The 20,345-nt window shown below is 38.0% G+C and overlaps 1 protein-coding gene across 8 annotated transcripts in view; it reads right to left on the bottom strand.

Annotated features, from left to right (window-relative positions):
• Positions 1-20,345, bottom strand: part of LOC132816485 (protein furry homolog) — a 397,881-nt gene that overhangs the window by 63,295 nt on the left and 314,241 nt on the right. For all 8 annotated transcript variants that reach the window (XM_060826132.1, XM_060826128.1, XM_060826135.1 and 5 more), the window contains exons 42-47: positions 19,242-19,429; positions 16,457-16,551; positions 11,081-11,685; positions 1,744-1,841; positions 1,477-1,647; positions 516-656 (exon numbers count right to left, since the gene is read on the bottom strand). In XM_060826132.1, the coding sequence (XP_060682115.1) occupies positions 516-656; positions 1,477-1,647; positions 1,744-1,841; positions 11,081-11,685; positions 16,457-16,551; positions 19,242-19,429 (1,298 nt within the window). The remainder of the gene's footprint in view (positions 1-515; positions 657-1,476; positions 1,648-1,743; positions 1,842-11,080; positions 11,686-16,456; positions 16,552-19,241; positions 19,430-20,345) is intronic.

Here is a 20,345-nt window from a genome sequence, read left to right as displayed (position 1 = left end):
GAGCTATTTTGTTTTGAAAAAGAATATTTTTTTTAAAAATCTCATCATGAACAATTGTGTGAATTTGTTGATTCAATTGGCCTGTTTCTGTACTGTAGGTTATACATAATTCTCTGAAACTGTTAGGTCAGAGCAATATTTGATACTGAATTTCTTTCTCCAGTTCGGGGTAATCCTGTAAATTGGTGCAGATATCTCTCTGAACTATGTAAATACTCATGTTTAGGAAAGTTGAGCAGAGTCAGATCAAAATCTCATCCTGGTAAGAATCCACTGTCATTGTGGCAGGGAGAAAATTCAAGCTAACACCTTAAATTCACTTTACCAACAGCTTTCACTAATGATTAGTTTATTATAGATAATTGAAAACAGCCTAAAATCCATGTTATCTGCTTTGATAAGCCCTTAATTAAGTAGCAGGTAATACCAGATTGTCAGTTATAAACCTTCCTTACAACATGGAAAATCCACAACATCACTACGAGTAACAACAAAAAAAAGTGTCAATATTTTACCTGAATAAATTTTTCAATGATCTTCAGGACTTCCATGTTAAGTTGTTTTACAGGTATAGATGATAAATCTACATGGCTTAGGAGGCTGTGGATGATCTGCAGTAATGACTGTTGCATGCTGGGAAGACCTTTATCCAACAACTGTTAGATCAAACATGCATTCATTAGTTCACTTCAAAGTTGACTTAACTTTCATGTTGTTAAGCCAGGACATTAACGTAAATTAATACTGAATACTGTAAATAAAAAGTATGTCATGTATATAAACATTAAATCTAACATTTTCCTGAATAAAATCACATTTTTGGAGGATTCACGAGTAAATCTGAAAAATGGATTTAGAAGACCTCAATTTGGATCTTGAAAAACTAAATCTGCATTCTGAATTCTATGGTTGGGTAAAGTCAAAACAATGGGAGTTCTACTTCATGATTTTATACAAAGGAACCTTGCCGTGTGAGAATAGAGAATCTTTTTGTCGAAGGAGAGTGAATAAGATCTGCTATCATTCCATATGCTGTTGGATGTGAATGGAATCACCATTAAAGTGTATTGTTAGGTGTTAAGGTAGATGTTGAATAATTCTCCCATAAATCATTGGACTCAAAATTTTAAAACTTACTAAGTTTGGACATTTAACAAATTAAATTGTGATCAATTAAGGTCCGGATCAACTGATTTACTACTCATTATTTAAATGTACATGTTATATTAATAAAGAGAAAATTTCTCCAAATGTAGAACAAAAATAGTAAAAGTTAGAAACATAAAGCAATCTGGAGAGAAAGATAAAGTTGTCTACAGAACTATTCCATACAAGAGTTTGGAAAGATTCAACTATGTATTTTGTTTACAATTTTTTCAGTTTCATTTCATGTGAAACAAATTCTGAATGCAGAACGGAATAATGTATATCTAAAGAATCCAAAATAACAATAGCAAAAATATGTACAATACACACCTCCGCCATGTATGTAACCAAGTTCAAAGTAATTTCAGCAAAGGACTCATGGAGGTAACGACAAACAACATTCACCCATGTAGCACAGTCTCGTGTGTAGCTGTGTGTCTTATACAAAGTCATCACATGTGCTAAGTTGGAAAGCTTAGGGTTCTTTTCTTCCATACAGACCTATCAGAAAAGTAGTACAAAATGTTATACATTTTGATCTTAAAACATTATTGTTAAAAAAACTGCATGTTAAATTTTAGCACCCGAAGGACAAACCTGAGCTATGCGATCTGCAGAATCCTTGCAGAACTGGGTAGGGTGATCAAAGTGCTGAATCAGATGTGGAAGAAGGCAGAGAACATTCAAGGGAAATCCTGAAATAGACAAGTAATGGAAAGACAATTGAACTACAATCTTAATCTGATTCATTTCTAAAGCTAATTTATTGGGCTGTCTTTTTAAGCTTTTTGCAAGGCTGTGTACATGCACTGTTTGTCTGAACATGATTTGACAGGTACTTTTCTGGCTGCCATATATTTACTCAGCAATGTGAAAACACTGCCAAATTAAATCTCAGTCACTTCTTGTTTCTGACTTGGAGGCGAATGGCAAGAAATATTTTGTATAAAACTCATGACAAAATTCTGGTCCTGCCGCAACACGAAATGGGGTAATGGGAGAGAAATGTTCACGTGCAGAAACATAACAGTTATAAATATCTAGCAAAATATACAAAAATAGGAGCAGGAGTAGACTATGTATCCTTTGAGCCTGATCCATCATTCAAAACCATCATGGACAAATCTTCTTGGGCTTCAACTGTACTTTTCTGTTTGTCCTTGGATTCACTGAAGCACCAAACATTCATCTAACCAAGCCTTAAATGTATTCGATGATGGACATTTCACAATCTTTCATGGGAGAGGATTCCAAAGATACTCAGCTCTTGAATGGAAAAATTTCTTATCTCCATCTTAAATGAACAGCTTCTTATTTGCCTCTCATTTTAGATTCCTTAAATCTAAATGAAAATATTCCTCAGCTCATCAAGGTCCCTCAGAATTCTGTTTGTTTCAACAAGATTGTTTCTCATTCTTCTACAGAGCCAATTTACTTAACATCCTGTCATAGGACAACCTTCTCATTCCAAAGACTAATTTAGTAAACCTTTGCCACATTACCTCCATTGCAAGTGTATATTTTCTTAAATGTGGAGACCAAAGCTGCACACAGTACTTTAGATGTAGTGTACAATTCTAATCGGTTTATATATTCCTAAACCCTTTGCGATAAAGACCACTACATGGCACTTGTCTCCTTAACTGCTTGTTGTACCTACATGGTACGTTTTGCATTCCTTGCACAAGCACATTCAAAAATTGTTTTCCAATTCTTACAATCAAAGTGAGTAAATTCACACTTCTCTGTACTATCATCCACCTGCCATTTTGTTGTCCAACCACTTAACATAACCACTTAAACATAAACCACATGTTTATATTTATTTGCAGCCTTTTTTGTATCCTGCCCAATGCTTACCTTTCTACCTGGCTTTGTATCATCAGCAAACTTACACTAAAAGACTGATGTTAATGTATCTAAGTCCTCAATATAAAATGTAAATAAATGCCACACAAGCATTGACATTGGACACTCCACTATTTAGGGTTTGACAACATAGAAGTACCCCATTTATGCCCACTCTTTTCTCCTGTCCTTTAAACAATTTTTCATCAAAGCTAATATATTATGTTTAGTTCCAAGAGCCCTTAGCTTGTCTATTAACCTTTTGTGCATCATCTCTTGAAAATGCTTTTTGCAGAAATACTACATCATCCCATTTACCTTCCTTACTAAATACATCCTCAAAGAACTCCAATCAATTTATCAAAGAGAATTTCTCTTTAGCAAAATAACATTTACTTGTTCTAATCATACTATACTTTTCTAATGAATTATTGTATAATTCTTTGATAATAGATTTGAAAACTTTCCTGACAACTGATGTATAGCTAGCTGGCATGTAGCTCTCTGACTGAGCCGAGGCTAATCGGCTCAGAGCTCTCTCAGATGTTAGGCTAAATGACCTGTAGCCTACTGATTTCCTCGAATGCATTTAAGTACATAAGTTAAATTTCATGCACAGTATCTTATATTAATGCAGTAATTAAATTCTCTAGTGAATTTCTTCCATTTGTTGCTGTACTCTATGGTTTTTAAGAACAGCAGTAGGCCTTTCAACCATTGAGGTGAAAACAATGACTGCAGATGCTGGAAATCAGATTCTGGATTAGAGTGGTGCTGGAAAAGCACAGCCGTTCAGGCAGCATCCGAGGAGCAGGAAAATCGACATTTCGGGCAAAAGCCCTTCATCAGGTCTTTCAAGCATTGAGCCTATCTCACAATTCAATAGGACTTTGACTAATCGAACACTTCAGTGCCTTCTATGCACCGCATCCCATTACCCTGTACACCATTGGTAGTCAGAAATCTATCAATCTCTACCTCAAACATAGTCGAAAACTGAGCTTTCACAGTCCCCTGTGGAAAAGAATTCCAAAGTTCAGAACTCTGAGTTTGAAAAAGAATTCTCATCTCGGACTGTAGTGATTGGAACCAGCTGGATCTTGTTGACTGCAGGATTCCTGTTTGGGGTTATTAACTTGGGCCAGTCAGGAAGCTCTGGTTGACCCAGTATAACCAGGAGAAGAGATGGGTACCACAGGCTGTGGAATGTTTATTTCTCCTTCCAATTCTATTTTGATTTAGTCCCTGCCCTCCCCTTCACTGTTTTGATCACACAGCATTGCCCTTTGATGTGAAGGGCACTGCTTGTCACAGGCCACTCGGGTGTTTTCCTACTTTTCCTGGTGGTGGAAATTAAATAAAGGTTTGTGCACTTTGTGTCTCACACCTGCACACACACACACACACACACACCATGGGTGCTGGGGAAAAAATAAGCACTACCGCACTCGGTGGTAGTGTGGGGGTTAATTTAAAAAATAAAAAAAAGAAAAAAAGAAAAAAAAATAAACAGGAGTGTCCCTGAAAAAAAAAACAAAAAAGAAAAAAAAAAATATAACCAGGAGAGGAGATGGGTACCACAGGCTGTGGAATGTTTATTTCTCCTTCCAATTCTATTTTGATTTAATCCCTGCCCTCCCCTTCACCTTTTTGATCACGCAGCATTGCCCTTTGATGTGAAGGGCACTGCTTGTCACTGACCACTTTGGTGCTTCCTTTCTTCCTGGTGGTGGAAACTGAATAAAGATTTATATACCTGTTGTTTTTCACTGCATCCTACATCTACGCGCGAGCGTACACACAAAACATGGGTGCTGAGGAAATATAAGCACTACTGCTGCAAGGCAATAATGTGGGGGGAAATAAAATAATTTTTTTTTAAATTTTAAGAAGTCAGGATATTTAGAGTCTTCTCAGTTTAGGGGACAGAAAAAAATATCTATAACCAGCAGGAGAGGTGGGTACCATGGGGTGTGGAGTGTTTTATTTCCTGTTCCAATTCTATTTTGATTTCACCCTTACACTCCCCTTCACTTTTTAATCACACAGCATTATCCTCTCTCAAGAAAGGGACTGCTTGTCACTGGCCAATTGGCCAATCCTTTCTTCCTGGTGGTGAAATATAAATAAAGATTTATGCACTTGATGTTTTTCACTGTGTCTGACACCTGCACAAAAACAACATGGGTGCTGAGGAAAAATAAGTACTACTGCAGTTAGGTGTTAGTGTGGGGAAACAAAATACAACCAGAAGAAGCCTGGATACCACGGAGGTAGAGTGTTTTATTTCTCCTTCCACTTCTATTCTGATTTGATCCCTACCTCCCCACTTCTCACTTCGGTCTGACAACTTAAAAGTGCCCCATTTATGCCCACTCTTTCTTTCTGTCCATTAAACAATCTTTCATCAAAGCTAATATATTACTTTTACTTCTAAAAGCCCTTAGCTTGCCTATTAACCTTCTTTCACATAGGCATTGCTCAACTGGGCTCTACTTGTCACTGGTTTCTTGGCCACATGGGTGTTTTTTCCCTGGTGGTGGTGGAATGTTAATGAAATTATTTACACCTAGTGTTTTCACTGTGGCTTACACCTACATATGCAAAAAGAGAGAGAAAAAAGAAATAAGACATAACCAGGAGGTACTGCAGATTGCACTGGTTCACGAACTCCCAGCCCAACTGTTTGTTCTGTGATCCTGTGGAATCTGTGGACGATGCATATATGGGGTGGGGGCAATTGCACTCCCTTTTTAATTATCTTAAGAACCTTCTTTTAGGTTTTGGTTGCACTTTAGCCCCATGCTCCTGACCCTAGGGCACTCAGTGCGATGGGGAGGAGGCAGGTCAGAGGACCTCCTTGTGGGTCTTAGCAGCCGTCCTGGAAAAAGTCTTTATGGATGACTACCTGCCTCTCTTCTGTGGTTACATTTGTGATTGGGTGTCCCTGGAGAGGGAGCACGTGGTGTCCATCAACACTCTTGAGGTCTTTAGGGAGAGCTGGGCACCATGGGGTGTGGAGTGCTTCATTTCCCCTTCCAACGCTATTTTGATTTAATCCCTATCATCCCCTTCACTTACTTGTTCACATAGGCATTTCTTGATGGGGCTCTACTTGTTACTGATTTCCTGGCCACATGGGTATTTTTCCTGATGGTGGCATATCAATAAAATGATTTACACACCTGCTGTTTTCACTGTCTTTAACACACACAAAAAAAAACCCATGAGATTTAGAATCTCCTCAGATCAGGGGACTGACTCCGAGCTGGCTGGCCACAGTCAATGTATTCTGCACAAGTAAATAAAGGTTGCCTTGGTGACGGGATACTGGCCTCTGTGCAGTTAATTCAGTGGTGATGGGAGAAAACAATTTGTGGCTGAAGAACATTCACCTGCAACAGTCATCCTGGAATTGGGATAAGCATTTCTGGCATCATGCCTTTATTTGGGAGGTTTGACTCATTTGATCCTGCTGACAAAGACTGAGCCCAGTATGTGAAAGCAATGCAATATTTCTTCCATGGGTGAATGACTTTGAGGGAAGATGAAAAGCAATGAGTAATCCTTCTGATTGCTTGTGTTCCCACAACATTTTCAGTTATAAGGGGCTTAACTTTCCCAGAGGCTCCAGACATTAAAACAGCTGGTGGTAATGGAGGAAGCAGAAGGGCCATCGCAACCAGGATTGAAACCTTTCTGGACCCGATGAGACCAACTCACCATAGAGGACAGCATATTTGTATGGAGAGCAAGGGTGATTGTCTGAGTAAAGGTTACCAGTAAAGGTTACCACCAAATACTGACTGAACCTTTGGACGATAAATGATATGGAGCTATCCTTATATGCCAAATGCCATTTGACTTCAGGAAATATTCAAATTCCCTGCTGGTAAATGATGCCCCATTGTCCATGACCAATCCTTCTGGAAGACTGGAAGGGTCATCCAGGTATTTCCAAATGAAGATGCAAGCAAGAAACTATGTCTGGTGGCTAGGGTAGGATGCTGACATTGTTGTGGCAGTGCCCAGAGTGTCAACACAGAAGCCCTGGCTGACCAATATAACCAGATGTAACGCCTCCCAATCCCCCACCCCCAACCCCACCCCACCACCCCTATCTGTCAAAGAATGCAGAGGTAAATGTAGTGCTCATTGACCTATCCCTGAGGTCAGCTGTTTTGCCAATCATGCACAAAATGTGATATTTTTGTCTGAAGTGTTCTTCCAACTGCAAAATTGGGTTTTAAAATTGTATAAATAAAATTGGAGCTCTGAAAGAAAAAAAACACATGTAACATTTTCTCAGTGCAGGGGACTGATTCATACACAAGAAAATAAACGGTACTTTGGTGACGGGATACCAGCTTTTGTGTAGTCACTTCAAGGATATATTGGCATCCCCATTTTTAAATTGTGCCTCTGGTTTATTGTTTTGTGCATTAAATGTTTGGGCAGGTGATCTTAGGGCAGGACCACACACCAGGAAGAGAGCTTGCTGGATCAAGTACCAATTAGAAAATTAAGGACTGTCCAATGTGCTTGTTTAATTATAAGCCTCATCAATGAAGATGTAACCTGCCTGAAAGTTGACAGATAATCAGAAACCAGTCTCAGGGAACTGCAGCATGCCACTGGAGGCCCAGATTGTGCAGGTTTGTTAACCTGCACCAACTACTGGTTAAGTATTTTTGGAGAGATTGCAGGCAGGGTATGGGGTCTGTCTTTCAGCAAATGTGTTCAAGGTGGAAGTGTTAAGTCTTCATAGTGATGTTTGTGAAAGTATTTTCACTGCAATTTTACAGTACTCAAAAAAAAATCAAATTTGGCCTGTATTTTCATTTGAGAGTTGGGTGCACAGATTTGGGAGAATTCCTGCCCAAAGGAGGTTGCCATGTGTGAAGGTGGTGTCTAGATTAGAGTGGTGCTAGAAAAGCACAGCAGGTATGGCAGCATCCAAGGAGCAGGAAAATCAACATTTCGGGCAAAAGCCCTTCATTAGGACTTTTCCCGAAACGTCTGACCTACTGTGCTTTTCCAGCACCACTCTAATCTAAGCATCTGCAATCCTTGTTTTTACCATGTGTGAAGGTGGGCTGCACAGGAGGCCAGCCTTTGCACACTAGCACTGTATAGGAAGTTTTAAAGGCAAGCATGACACATAAAATAAGCCTATCACCTCTGTCACACACCCCATAGCCTCTCAAAACCTTGATGCCATCCTGATCTCATGTACTCAATCCTCACATCCCCTCATATGAATTATGTTACCTCATTACCCATAGTTCTTCATACCCATGTTATGCCTCTATTGCTTCTGCTTGGCTCCTCACCTTCAGGCATTCTACAGCCATGTACACATCCCATGTACATTTACTAGCCCTATGTTAAGTTTGTGTCATCCCATGCCCTACTACCTATCACTGCTTGCTGTTATACCTACCATATGAACTGATCTAGCACTCACCAAGGGCACACCTCAGGATTCATGCAGAGACAAATACAGTTTTATTAAATAAAGTTCCAAAAGTATATTGCAGACTTCACTATATTGAAAATAATATACTGATTCATTAGAACCATTTTTTGAACTACATGTTTTATAAGATTAAATTTTTTTCCAGTTCTACTATTTCTTTATAATGAGCAGCATTGGAATTAATTTATAGCCATACTTCAAAGAGTCTATAAAGACTTGGAGTTGTCAATGAAACTGAAATGTCAGTCACTCTACTGTTATATTGGATAGTTGTGAAGGCAGTCATGCAGCAATGATTCTGGAATGGAAACCCTCATACCTACGGCAACAGATGAAGTGAAATAACAAGCAATTATGTTTTCTTCAACACTACAGGTTGTTTTTCCTCAAAGATTTAAAAGACAGGCCTTTTAAATGGCTTGATAGATGCCTCTGGCCATTGCATGTGTTAGGTACTTGAACTTTGGTGGGTCCTTTTGATACCTTTGACAGTTTCAACAGTTTATTCTGATGGGTCTGCTAGCAGTTCCAATTATTGTGAAAGCTAATGAGCTTATGCATCTTTTACGTACATTCATTCCTACTTCTAATCATGTCAAAGCACACCTAACCTTCCTAAACGTAGCCAAGGATCATATTCAAAGAAGTATCTTAACTTTCCAAATGGGTAACCTGGCCATCCAAAGAAAGGTTCAAAGTTCAGACCTGCTCTTACAAGTTTTGCTCTGCACATTTTGGGTTTCACATTCCTGCGTTACCAAAATCTGGCTTGAGTAGAGACAACTTATGATTTAAGTGGTCAGCTGCTTCCGTGAAATGCACAAGATAGATCAGACCTGACCTAGTTTTTCTTGCCTCTGGGAAAATGATGAAAAGGCAAAAATCAGGCCTAAACCCAGATTGTTGTGAACAGAGTCTGTTTAAAAGGTTTTGCCTGCATGGGTTTTGTGTTTAAACTCTAACAGCTCGATCATGAAATAAAACAATGTAACAAGAGACTTCTATAAAATCTACTCTTACATTTTTTAAAGTATTTCCAAATTAACAGATCTAGACTTTTAGCCACTTTTGAGCTTTCAGATTTTTTGGAGCCTTTGTGGTTACTGGATGAAAGGTCGATAAATATTCAATTTATGAATACTGAAGTGGGCAGCATATTCAGTTAAGTATATATACAAAACTAAATATGATCATTATAGTTTCTTTTAGGAGGTTGTTTTACATATGTGCCAGTACCTGTGTAACAGTAGATACTAGAATACACAATAGGTACTTCTATTTACTATAAAAGTTTTAAAGACTTGACCCTCCATGATATGTAGATTACTCAATGTTTCCTGCAGTAAATTTGTGTGATTTTAAATGTTGTATTTTTGAAAATATAATTACAATGTCTGCCTGTTTCTCTAAAATGCTAAGTAATTTATTTCAGAAATATACTTATTTTCTCTAATTATCATGACTGTCATGATTTCCTACTGCACCCAGTTTATTTGTTTATTTGTGAAAACAGAAGTGATTCTTCAAGACCTTGGCTACTTTCACAGTATAAACATGTAAGCTGAAAGTCACAGGAGACATTGTTAACTTATCATCACAATTTCACAGGAAGTAAAATTGTGGGGTAAAAATGGGTGGTGCCAGATTTGCTGTCAGTTACACACCTATGGTTACCAATCCTGGAATCCAATTGTTCTGGAATCTCCAGGAATTAGCCACTCATTCCTTGGAACTGTTGAAAGCAATCTAGGGGAATAATAATTATACTTTCATAACGGGCATTATATTTCATTTCACTTGAATATTTCCATTTACAAGATATATGGGGGAAATTTAAGTACAAAGTCATGTAATGAAACAAATCACCCAGTTTCCTTTCCATTAACTCGTAACAGAACAGGAAATCAGACTGGATGTATAAGAGAAAGGTTATCCAATTCTGCCCACTTTGCACCCCTGCTAAAATTTAATTCGAACTCTGAAAGAGGTTTAGAAGTGTTTTCCACCAGCATGTGAAACTTGATATACCTCTCTATTGGACAGTTTTAAAAACTTCTCAACATTCAGATCCTACTTTCTGACATCAAGCTATTTTGTTTCTATGTTCAAATCCTCTTTTTGTTTCAAACTTTCTTCTGTAAAATATTATGGCTAACTGATCAGTTGCAATTTTCTTGTTAACTTGCTGTTTAGTACTGTCCTAAATCTGATTTGTATCCATGGCCCTCCAAATATGAATATCATCCAATTATTTGTAAAATACACTGTGGAGACAGTTAATTAGATTTTCTCTTACCCAGTTAACACTGAAATTATTGAAAGAAAATAATTATTGCCAAGAAAATCAGAACTAGCTTTTCCATTGTGCAAAACATTAAACCCAGTGTCGCATGTCAGTTATTTGACAGAAAATCACCAACAGATGAAAAATTGCCCTTTATTGTAGCTTAGCCTTATTTAAACATGACCAAGAATTTTCCTGTAAAAAAAATCAGCAAAAATTAAAAACATGCAGCAAATAAACGTTATTACAATATAAAAACCTAAAATCATTTTCAACTAATTCTATAGTGCCATTTCATGATTACAATTATTCCACTTATTTACCTATCGCTTGTGTTAAATCGATCACGGAGATTCGAGAGACAGGGGTCAGTTGGCTGAAGAGTTGTAGAGTTAGGTCTGTAGTGGATATGGATGTAAATCCTTTTAGCAATAGCTGTTGTAATCCTGAGAAGTTTGTCCACTTCAGCTGCCCTTGTAGTTTTTCAAGTTTCTCCCTAGTTTCAGCCTTATCCAAAGGCAGATGAACCAGAAGTTTAGTTAACAACCGCTGTGCCATTTGGTATTCAAATTCAAAGTCTGACTCCATCAGTGCTACAGCAGACCAGAAAATAGTGGCCAAAAGATTCATGGGATTATTAATATTAGTTGGATCGATTATGCTGTCCTTAAGAGAGGATGAGCTTCGGGTTTTTGACACAATGGCTTGACCATTTGCCTGGATGCGGTCTAAAGTAGCACTACGTGGAGGATCGGAAGATCTGTCTGAAACACCAAATTTTTTTGGCACAGAAAAGCTTCGCTGATGTCTGCTGCGTTCGGTAGTAATTCCACCACTGTTCAATATGCCTGATGTTAGATTTAGCTGCCCAGTGCTCTTACGACTTGATGCTAGTTTGGTATTCATCATGAAATCAGGAGAGGATGATCTGATTAAAAGCAAAATATGAAATTAACACAGCATAATTCAGACAGAATGATTCCAGGTGCCTTAAGCAATTCTGACTGCAACAAATGTTCCTTTTTCACACTTGCATTACTTCATAAACTGTAAGTAATTCTGCTTTTTATTTTAACTTGTAAAAATTAAAAAGGTGAATTGCATTGTCGGGACCTCCCTTTCAAAGAATAATGGCTGAAGCGGATATGCTTCTTTTTGCTTCTCTAGTCTGCATCACCACAGAAATTAATTTAGCTCCATAATACTATTTTATTTTATAACCTCACTAGCTTTTCCTTAATTCTATCATGAGTATTCACTATTAAAGCAACTCTATTTTTCAAAATTGTGAGTTTAAAAGTTAGGGTTAATTATATTTCTTCATAATGGAACTTTTAGGAGTATTAATACTTAAATTTATTACTTACGATTCAAGTTCTACAAGAACTTGCATCAAATTTCAGGTACCTTACTCTAGGAAGGAATTTAGAAAGGAAAGTCCCAAAAATGTTCCTAGGACTGAAAGGCTTTATGTATGAGGGAAAAGACAGAAAAGAAGGCCAAGAGCTGATATAATGGAGCTAATCAAAATGATCTAAGATCAGTTGAAGTAAATTTACTATTACTATTGAAAACTATTTTCACTGGACAATAAGTTAGTTAATCAAGGTCATCAATTTAAAATGTTCCGCAAGACAGTAAAGGAAGAGATTACAAGATTTTTTTCCCCCACAATGCAGAAGAGGCCCACTAAGAGATTATTGAAAATAGCACCATCAGGACTAATTTTGGTTTCAAAGTACACATTACCAGGAGGTCCGTCAGCCTGTTGAGTTTATGAATTTAAAGAAAGCATTTGTAATATATCTAATTTTAAAGTAAATTAGGATGGATTAAGCTGAGCTTTGACAGGATTGTCCCATTTCGGCCCACGATCACAGTCATCTAGAACAGAAACCTGTGACGTCCTGAAGTAAGGAAACCTGTCAGAACTTCTAGGAATCAGGCAGCTGGTGGGCTTTCTGGAATTAAGATCTGTTGGTCAATCAAAAGTTAAAAGCTCCAAAACTCAGCAGTTCTACAACAGAGCAATAGCTGCTGCCAGGCACCACACCCTTGGATTCCCAGATGGAAGATTACTCCTGGGGGATGATGTTTGAAGGTCCTTTCTATGGGAGATAGGGACAGGCTGATTAGAAATGAGGGCATATGGGTATCTCTCAGATGCTATCCATCTAGCCTAGATAGAGTCTGCAGTCTTGCACAAATTGCTGTAGGTTGAAGGATTCCTCCTTTCCCCAACAAACTGAGAGCCTGACTATACTGGTTTACTAGTTATGGAGACTGATGTTTTCTTGTCCTGTCTGGAGCTGAAGTGTTTGCAGCACAAGGCCCTTAAGTACTCAATTATTAATCATTCATAGGTCTCAATTGGATTGTCCCATTTTGGTCCATGATCACAGTCATCTAGGACAGTAACCTGTGACCTCCTGAAGTAAGGAAACCTGTCAGAACTTCTAGGAATCAGGCAGCTAGTGGGTTCATATAATAGAGTTAATCAAAATGATCTAAGATCAGTTGAAGTAAATTCATTAGTAATAGTAACAAGTCAAACTTGAGCATTCCCATTATAACCTAATTTGTGGTGGCAGGAAGGCAACATGTTTATCCTTGATGCCAAACATTCCAATATTTTCCATTCTGCCTATTTTCCTCCAGAAGATCTAATTGAGGTATGCAAAATGCTAAAGGGAATTGTTAAAATAGACACTGAAAGGATGTTTCCTCATGTGAGGCAATCTAGAACAAGTGGTTATAGTTTTAGGAGAAGGAGTGACCAATTTAAAACAAATGAGGATAAATATCTCAAAGGATAAATTGTGGAATACACTATTCCAGACGTTAAGTTGAAGATAGATAGATAGATGTTTAGTCAGTAATCATTGAAGGGTTATGGAGAGTGGCAGGAAAGTCAAGTTGAAACTGAAATGTGACCAACAATGATCATATCAAAGGGTGCAGCAGGCTTGAATTACCTTCTCCAGCCCCTAGGTTTTATGTTCATCTTCCCTCAGTCACACACCCTCCCCCCTTTCTCCCATGTCACTCACTTGATGTAACCCACCTGCCAGACTCCAATGGCACACCTGACTTTCCCAGCCATTCACTGTCCTACCAAGCCAGGAAACCTGAAGGTTTCTTGACTATCCTCCACACCACCTTTAATGACCAACTCTCATTCCCCTCCTCCCAAGCCAATCTCTCTCCAAAACCCTCTGTGTTCCTATCTGGTAGTCTCACTACTTTGCCTCTAGGTGTTGGACTGAGTTCATTTGCTCACATTGTGCTGCTCCTCCAATAACTGACTGACTGTTTCTCACTCACATTTGCTTTTGTTTGGTTCACCAGTGAGTGACTAGATTGGGAGTGGGGCTGCACAGGCTTGTCAGTTGGGTGGTCAGTGAGTGGAAAACCTTCCAGTTACAAAGGGTCAGGGGCCAAAATTGGAGCCCTTGGTACCTGCTTAACAATCCAGATATACCCTTTGAAACTACCCTGTCCACTCTCAGCACTCTGTCAATAGCAGTCATATTATGGCTTTACAGTATTTTTATTTGGGACAAAATTATGAATTTAAATATGGAAGGCAGGCTTCTGATTTCAGCTTGAGTTTGTTGGGAGGTGATGGGTTGGCCCCTGATCCATTTTACCTCCTGCCCCTCCCCCAACAAAAACAAGCTCATTTGGGATACCTAAAATCCAGTCCTACATATTTCTGCAACTTTAAGATAGATTATGTTAACAACAAGGCATAATCTGGGAGATATTAGGGGAACCTCGCACATGAATGCAAATGACAAGAATGGTGTATCTGCATCTTCGGCCAGAAATGCCATGTGAATGATGCACTGTGAATTCTTCGTGAAGTCCAAAGTCTTCAAATTCAATTCCTTCAAATGAAATATCAAGCAACTTCTGAAGGCATTGAATACTGAAAGGCTATGGGGTTTTGACACCATTCTTAAAATAATACCCACCACGTGTGCTCCAGAACTAGCTGGGCTAATAGCCAAGCTGTTTCAATAGAGCTACAACACTGGCAGGCAGGCCTGCTGCTATGTACTACCTCCAGGAAGTTGATCTGCGTCTGTTATCCATGTTCAGGCTCTCCACTCTCCATACTAGGCAAAATGGACACAGTTTGTTGCAACAAGAAAATCAGGAGAGATTTTCTGTTTTTTTTCTTAAAGGAAGTGATTGGTGGCTCTCTGGATTCCCCACTAACCAGCTCATTAAGAGCTTAGAGAGTTAATTCTCCCCATCACAGGCCTCAACATTGGTAAAGTGCCAAACAATCGGAGGCCAACACCTGGGCCTAAAGTTAGCTGGTCAACTCCTATTCCTTAGGTAAAAACAATGACTGCAGATGCTGGAAACCAGTTTCTGGATTAGTGGTGCTGGAAGAGCACAGCAGTTCAGGCAGCATCCGAGGAGCAGTCCTTGGTGGGGTGGGGTGGGGTGGGGTGGGGGATCCAGTGGTAAGGAGGTAAGTATTTTTTTTGCCTTCTTTGTGTGGGATGTGGTTGAGGGGGGAGGGTGGAGTGGAGGCAAGGGCAAGATGGTGGCTTTCAGAGGTCACCTCCTTAACCTCACCTGTGCATCAAATTGCCCCCAAATTGGGTTATTGGAGGTCACATCCCACCAAGGCAGGTACATTACTCCAGTTTTCCAGTGGGTAAACTAGCCACCTTTCTCACTTGCTTGTCCAGTGGGTGATTGTCATCTTAAGTAGCCTATTGCTAACGACTTAAAAGCTTGAATTGCTGGTGATTTGGGAAAGTCACTAATGGGCTTTCTTGCCTAAGTATTTAATCGCTGAGGTGGTGAGAAGGGGTTTAGTTTCTCTCCAGGAAAGACTCAACTAATTATTTATACTTCTTGCCACCTCCAGAGATGGGAAACCCATGCATGGCTTTGCTAACTTAAGCTAATTTCCACTGCACCATTGGCTTAAACTGTTAGGAGGACACAAGTTTAACAAATAAATTGACAACTGCAAAATCAGTTTACTTAATATGTTAGATAATTTTGTCACTGTGAAAGTTGGAAGATAAAATGAGAGATTTTTCTTCCAGATAAATTAGCAATAATGATCCCTTATCCTCTATCTCTGCTTTAGATCTTCCCATCCAGCTTACTGGTTCTAGACAAAACTGTATATAATGACCTGCTCTTTGGCGCCTGCCTATGCCAATTTACTACCAGCCATAAACTTTAATAATCTAAAATGTTCTTTAGTAACTAATATTTTGATTGAAAATGTCTTTACAAAGGTACTTTCAACTTCCTACATTTCAAAATGCTTAAAATTATGTTGATTTGTAAAGCCATTAGAACAGCTTTCCACGTTTCTATTCCTATATATGAAATTACTTGCTTTTAAGAGACTACGCCCCTCTTAATTTTCCAAAACAGCGATGCCAGCAACACTAATGAGGTACTTCCTAATCTTCTATCTGTTCTGCTGATCCCAGAATTAGATACAAAATGGATTTGGATCTTCTCCGCATATCTCTGAATATATTAAATTGGTTGTGTAAAAAATTCAACGTGAAGTCACTTCTAGATCAAAGCAGTGTTAAGTAAAGCATTAAACTGAAGTCCTGCTTCTTTCAGCTTTGGAGGAAAATAAATCTTTAAATAACATTCAATATATTCAAAACATCAAAGGAGATGTTGCAAGGAGAAAACAATCTTACCTGGATAGAACAGCTAAAAGATCACTGTTCTTCAAACAATCTGCCAAATTGTCAATGCCTGATTCCAGTGTTAAGAGTGCTTCCATTACATAACCCTGGTATAAGTCAGAATAATTTTGAAAATTAGAGTTTTGTAAGTTGAACTTTTGCAAAAGTATACCTTGGCAGATTCCAATGAACTTTTTAAAAAATAATTACACTTGTAAAATTAATTGGAATGTTTCAAAATTATATTACTGAGAAAAATTTATTTTATTAGTTCATCAGGAAATTGTTCCCAATAGGGATTAATTACATCTAAAGATGACCCAATGGCCATTTTGGGAGATACAGGGTTCATCTGCTTTTCTTGGGCCTTGTCAGCCCTGGAGTAAAATGGTGCCACTTAAACTTGACAGAACTCTGTCAAGGTACGTGTTGTTGATGTACCATTAGTAAATTTGGGACTGGATTTAGTTACTTCAATTGCAGATAGGGCCACCACACCACTCCAGTTGGGCTGGCAATGTGGACTCGGTTAAGTAGGTTGGGGCTGTTTTCTCTGGAATTTCAAGGAAAGTGATGTGACTTTATTGAAAGATATAAGACTCTTAGCAGCCTGACAGGTTGTTTCATATTGCTGATGAGTCTAGGACTGGAAAGTATAATCTCAGATCAAAAGATTGCCCACTTAAGATAGAGATGAGGAGGAATATCTTCTCTGAGAGGGTAATGAATCTGTGGAATTCTTTATTGCAGAAAGACGTCAAGACTGGTTAATTATGGCATATCCACGGCCAAGATATGTTTTAAATCAGTAAGGAGACCAATGAAATAGAGCAATGGCAGGAATGTGGGTTGAGGATTATCAGATCAGCAATGAGCTCACTTTAGCTTTGATCAGATCTGACTGGTCAAATTACCTATTTTGGCTCCTACATTTTGGGGTCTTGTAGTTAATATAAGATGGGATTTTTAAAATTGACTTGAAATGGAATGCGGTTCCTTATTCATGATACCTAGGTTTATTATACTGAAGAATTCTAAACAAAATTTAAATTTTTGTCTTTGAAGTCTTAGGCCTTTTGTTATTATAAAGCATTGTGAAATTCAAATAACATAAATGCAGGAAAAAGATTTTTATGCCATTTTGAGGATGAACAGCCATTTTTAAAAGTCTGGCTCACAGACCTTGGAGTTTTCCCAAGCCTGATCACTTGATTCGTGGATGAAAATACAGTTTTTAGTCCTGATCCAAACATAATTAATAGCGTTATTTGATTTTATAAACACAGTAATGGTTAATAAGATTGACAAGATCTGCAAATATCAGATTTTCAGGCATAAATCTGTCTGAAAAGTGCATAAACTCATCAACTGTTAACCTCCTCAGAACAATCAACAGACTAATCAAAACTAACTGACAAACTGCCACAAGCAACAGTCAAGATGATCTGTCAAACACTGAGAGGATTGGTCAAGAGGAGCTGTCAAAAACAAATGTCAAAGGGTGTCAAAACATTCAAGGCATTTAGACATACTGTCCTTTAAATCTCTGAAGAAAATGTCTTGAGTATTGAGGGAAAAAAAGTATTGCTTGCTATTTCACTCCACCTGTTGACATATGCATTAAGGCTTCTGTTGATGGATAGCGCTGCTGGACTGATTTCACTAGCACCCATTATCACAGTAGGGTAGCATTTTGTGCTTTTATTGACAGCTCCAAGTCATTATGGACTCTGGAAGTGGGATTATAAGTAAATTTCAATGCTTGTTCTTATAACATAATGTGAATGAAATGTTTGTTATTATAAAGCATGACGAAATTCAAGTAACATAAATGTAGGAAATAGATTTTTATGCCGTTTTGAGCCATGGACACCATTTTTAAAAGTCTGGCTCACGGACCTTGGAATTTTCCCAAGCCTGATCACTTGATTCGTGGATGAAAATATAGCTTTTAGTCTTGATCCAAACATAATTAATACTATTGTTTGATTTTATAAACACAGTAATGATTAATAAGATTTTGTCATTGAGCAGAGTGAACATGAAAATATGAGTTCTTCCTTACACGGAAGACTTGTTAATTTCATGAATAGGATCATAAGGAATGAAATAAGCAAGTTGTTAATTGTATATCATTTGGGGATAACTATTTGTAGGTGGTTATTATTTGCAAGGCTTGCCATGGTTCATATATGTATATATATTGTGGCTAAAATGTGGGCACTAGCTAGAGTTGCATGTTATAATAATATTTCAATAAATTTAATCTATTAAGTGTGCAAAGACAGTTCTGTTCCTTCACTGTCTAGTTGGCTGTTTGTAAAACATTTGATCCATCAAGTCTGTTCTTCTATAAATTCCTTACGAGATTTTTTTTCAAAGGAAGGTATCAGTTTTGGTTTTTGAATAGGTATTTAAATATTCATATAAACTACATGTAATGGAAGAAATGAAAAAGAATATGAGCCACGGTTAGAAACAGCAGCAGGACTGCCAAACTTTCAGTCATTACTCTCTGAAACCGAGAGCAACTTCTGGAGTTTGCACATGTGCAGTTAAATGGAGAAATATAGACGTTGCTGGCAGTAATTTTACAGTCTCTAGAGGGTGTAGAGTGATCTAAGAATGTAATCAATTAAAATTCACTAAAATGTAATGAAATTACATTATTGTGCTCTTTGTCTGTTAAACCCTTAAAAAAGTGATGAAATATAATTGGGGTTTCAATGATGTACCATGTTCATAAACATAAGACAGCCTCAGCTGCAGACAATTTGATCAAATATGGAAAGTGTACCTGAACCTCATCACCATGTTCTCCTATAACTTCTACAAGTCTCGACAGGAGGTCAGATAAAGCATGTGCAGACAAAGGTTGCTTCAAAGCTCTGAAGATTTGGAATGAGCGACCTGCATAATGCCTTGAAGAACTGGAAAGTGCTGTTTGTAGAGCAACTTCACTCAATCGCTGTTCCATACAGCAGCCTACGAGAAATGGAAATGTATTTCATATGTTAATGGAATTTTTACAGTGCAAAGGAAGTCATTCAGCTAATTTTGTCTTAATTAGCTTTCTCTTTAATATCTTCATATTTGTCCTAAGTATGATGCCCAGAACTGGATACAATACTCTAGCTGGGGCTAAAATAGTATTGCCTTTTTAACTACTATAAAACAGAATGTTAATACAGAAAACTGTAATCAATAACTGACATTATTACTTAAATCAAATAATGTAGAAAAAAAATCCACTAATTCCTCATTGTTAAAAGGAAAGCCTTGATTTTAATGTATGGAGCTGAGGAGGCAAGGAAAGAAAACCATTCGCCCTAACCTTAGCAGTATGACTGTTACCTGCATTTCCAGTCAGTTTTTTGTTTAAAACTAATCACTCAGGTTAAACCATAATGAGGATTTCTCAGGAATTTAGAAGGATTTTTAGATGGTGAGGTGAAAGCCTGGGGAAGAGGAGACTTAAAGACAATAATACTTTAAACAGAATGATTATTGGAAGTCGAAGAATTCAGGGTTGAATGTAACTAGACAATTGCATCAGGACCATTTAAGTCAGTTCTCTGATCCAAAAGATTCATGGTTAGAGAAAAAAAACTGCAGATGCTAGAATCCAAAGTAGAAAGGCAGGAGACTGGAACAAGACAGCAAGCCAAGCAGCTCTCCACCTCCTGATGCTGCTTGGCTTGCTGTGTTCTTCCAACCTCCTGCTTATCATAAAAAAATCATGTCAAGATGGCAGAAAGGAAAAACATATAAGACTTGACTTGCCTTCTTACAGTATTATTAGGGTAACTAGGTGACCAGTCCCTGTTTTGAGATCAACAAATAACAGAGGGACAAAGTATCCCATAATTTTCAACTGATATTTTTGTGCATGTGTAAAATG

This window comes from Hemiscyllium ocellatum, chromosome 6 (genome assembly GCF_020745735.1).
Source record: "Hemiscyllium ocellatum isolate sHemOce1 chromosome 6, sHemOce1.pat.X.cur, whole genome shotgun sequence".
Taxonomy (NCBI): domain Eukaryota; kingdom Metazoa; phylum Chordata; class Chondrichthyes; order Orectolobiformes; family Hemiscylliidae; genus Hemiscyllium; species Hemiscyllium ocellatum.
Note: the sequence above shows the minus strand (reverse complement) of the source record. Positions and strands in the feature narration are given on the sequence as shown.